Source organism: Austrofundulus limnaeus, unplaced genomic scaffold (genome assembly GCF_001266775.1).
Source record: "Austrofundulus limnaeus strain Quisiro unplaced genomic scaffold, Austrofundulus_limnaeus-1.0 Scaffold316, whole genome shotgun sequence".
NCBI classification, from domain to species: domain Eukaryota; kingdom Metazoa; phylum Chordata; class Actinopteri; order Cyprinodontiformes; family Rivulidae; genus Austrofundulus; species Austrofundulus limnaeus.
In genome coordinates this window covers 1-651 of record NW_013952718.1, presented here as the reverse complement: position 1 = coordinate 651, position 651 = coordinate 1, and the positions used below count along the sequence as shown (strand labels likewise).

The following is a 651-nucleotide window of genomic DNA, read 5'->3' as shown; positions in this document are numbered from 1 at the left end:
TATATATACATTGTAGAACGTAATGTTTCTGGTGTTGTACTGGTGCTGAGACTTACTCTGTCCAAAACTGGGTGGGTCAACAGATGAGCCTATCCAGGGCAGAGTGGGGGTACTGGCAATCTGTTTATCCTCCTTGCAATAGTCAGCTATCCAGGATCTCTTGGTGGTGTTGTATTGTTCTAGAAGAACCAGGGAAACAAGTTTCTGATGTAAGAGACTGTAAGTAAGATCAGAGTGAACTTTGTGTTTAAAAATTTACGAAACTTGGAAAGTTTGTGCAAAAGAAGCGCGTTCTCCCCCTAACTTACCCAGCAGGACAGAAGTGACGTTAATGTCCAGCCTTTGTTTGGCTCGAACTTCCATCTTGAAGCGTGGAGGGTGAAGGCGACCGGCAGCCTGTTGCTGCCATGACAGGAAGCAGGTCCACGGTTCGATGAAAGGTTCCCAGCCTGACAAGTAAAACATTCTTTTGAATGCTTAATCATGATGAATATATAGGTACAGCTCAGAAAATTGGAAAATCAAGAAAATTTTTTTTTGTTGCTAATCATTTCAGAATGTGAAACTCTTATATTCTAAGATGCCCTATGGACCCTCTTGAGGTAGTGAGTGACAGGAGAATGACATATACATACATACATACATACATAC

General features: G+C 41.8%; 1 protein-coding gene across 1 annotated transcript in view; it reads right to left on the bottom strand.

Moving 5' to 3' along the window:
- The window catches only part of LOC106527235 (vacuolar protein sorting-associated protein 13D), a gene marked incomplete at its 5' end in the record, with an annotated part of 64,580 nt that extends 64,131 nt beyond the window's left edge, over nucleotides 1–449 (bottom strand). Inside the window, 2 exon segments of the mRNA XM_014022063.1 lie at nucleotides 57–179; nucleotides 309–449. Of these exon segments, the coding sequence (XP_013877517.1) occupies nucleotides 57–179; nucleotides 309–449 (264 nt within the window).
- Between the last annotated feature and the right edge of the window lie 202 nt (nucleotides 450–651).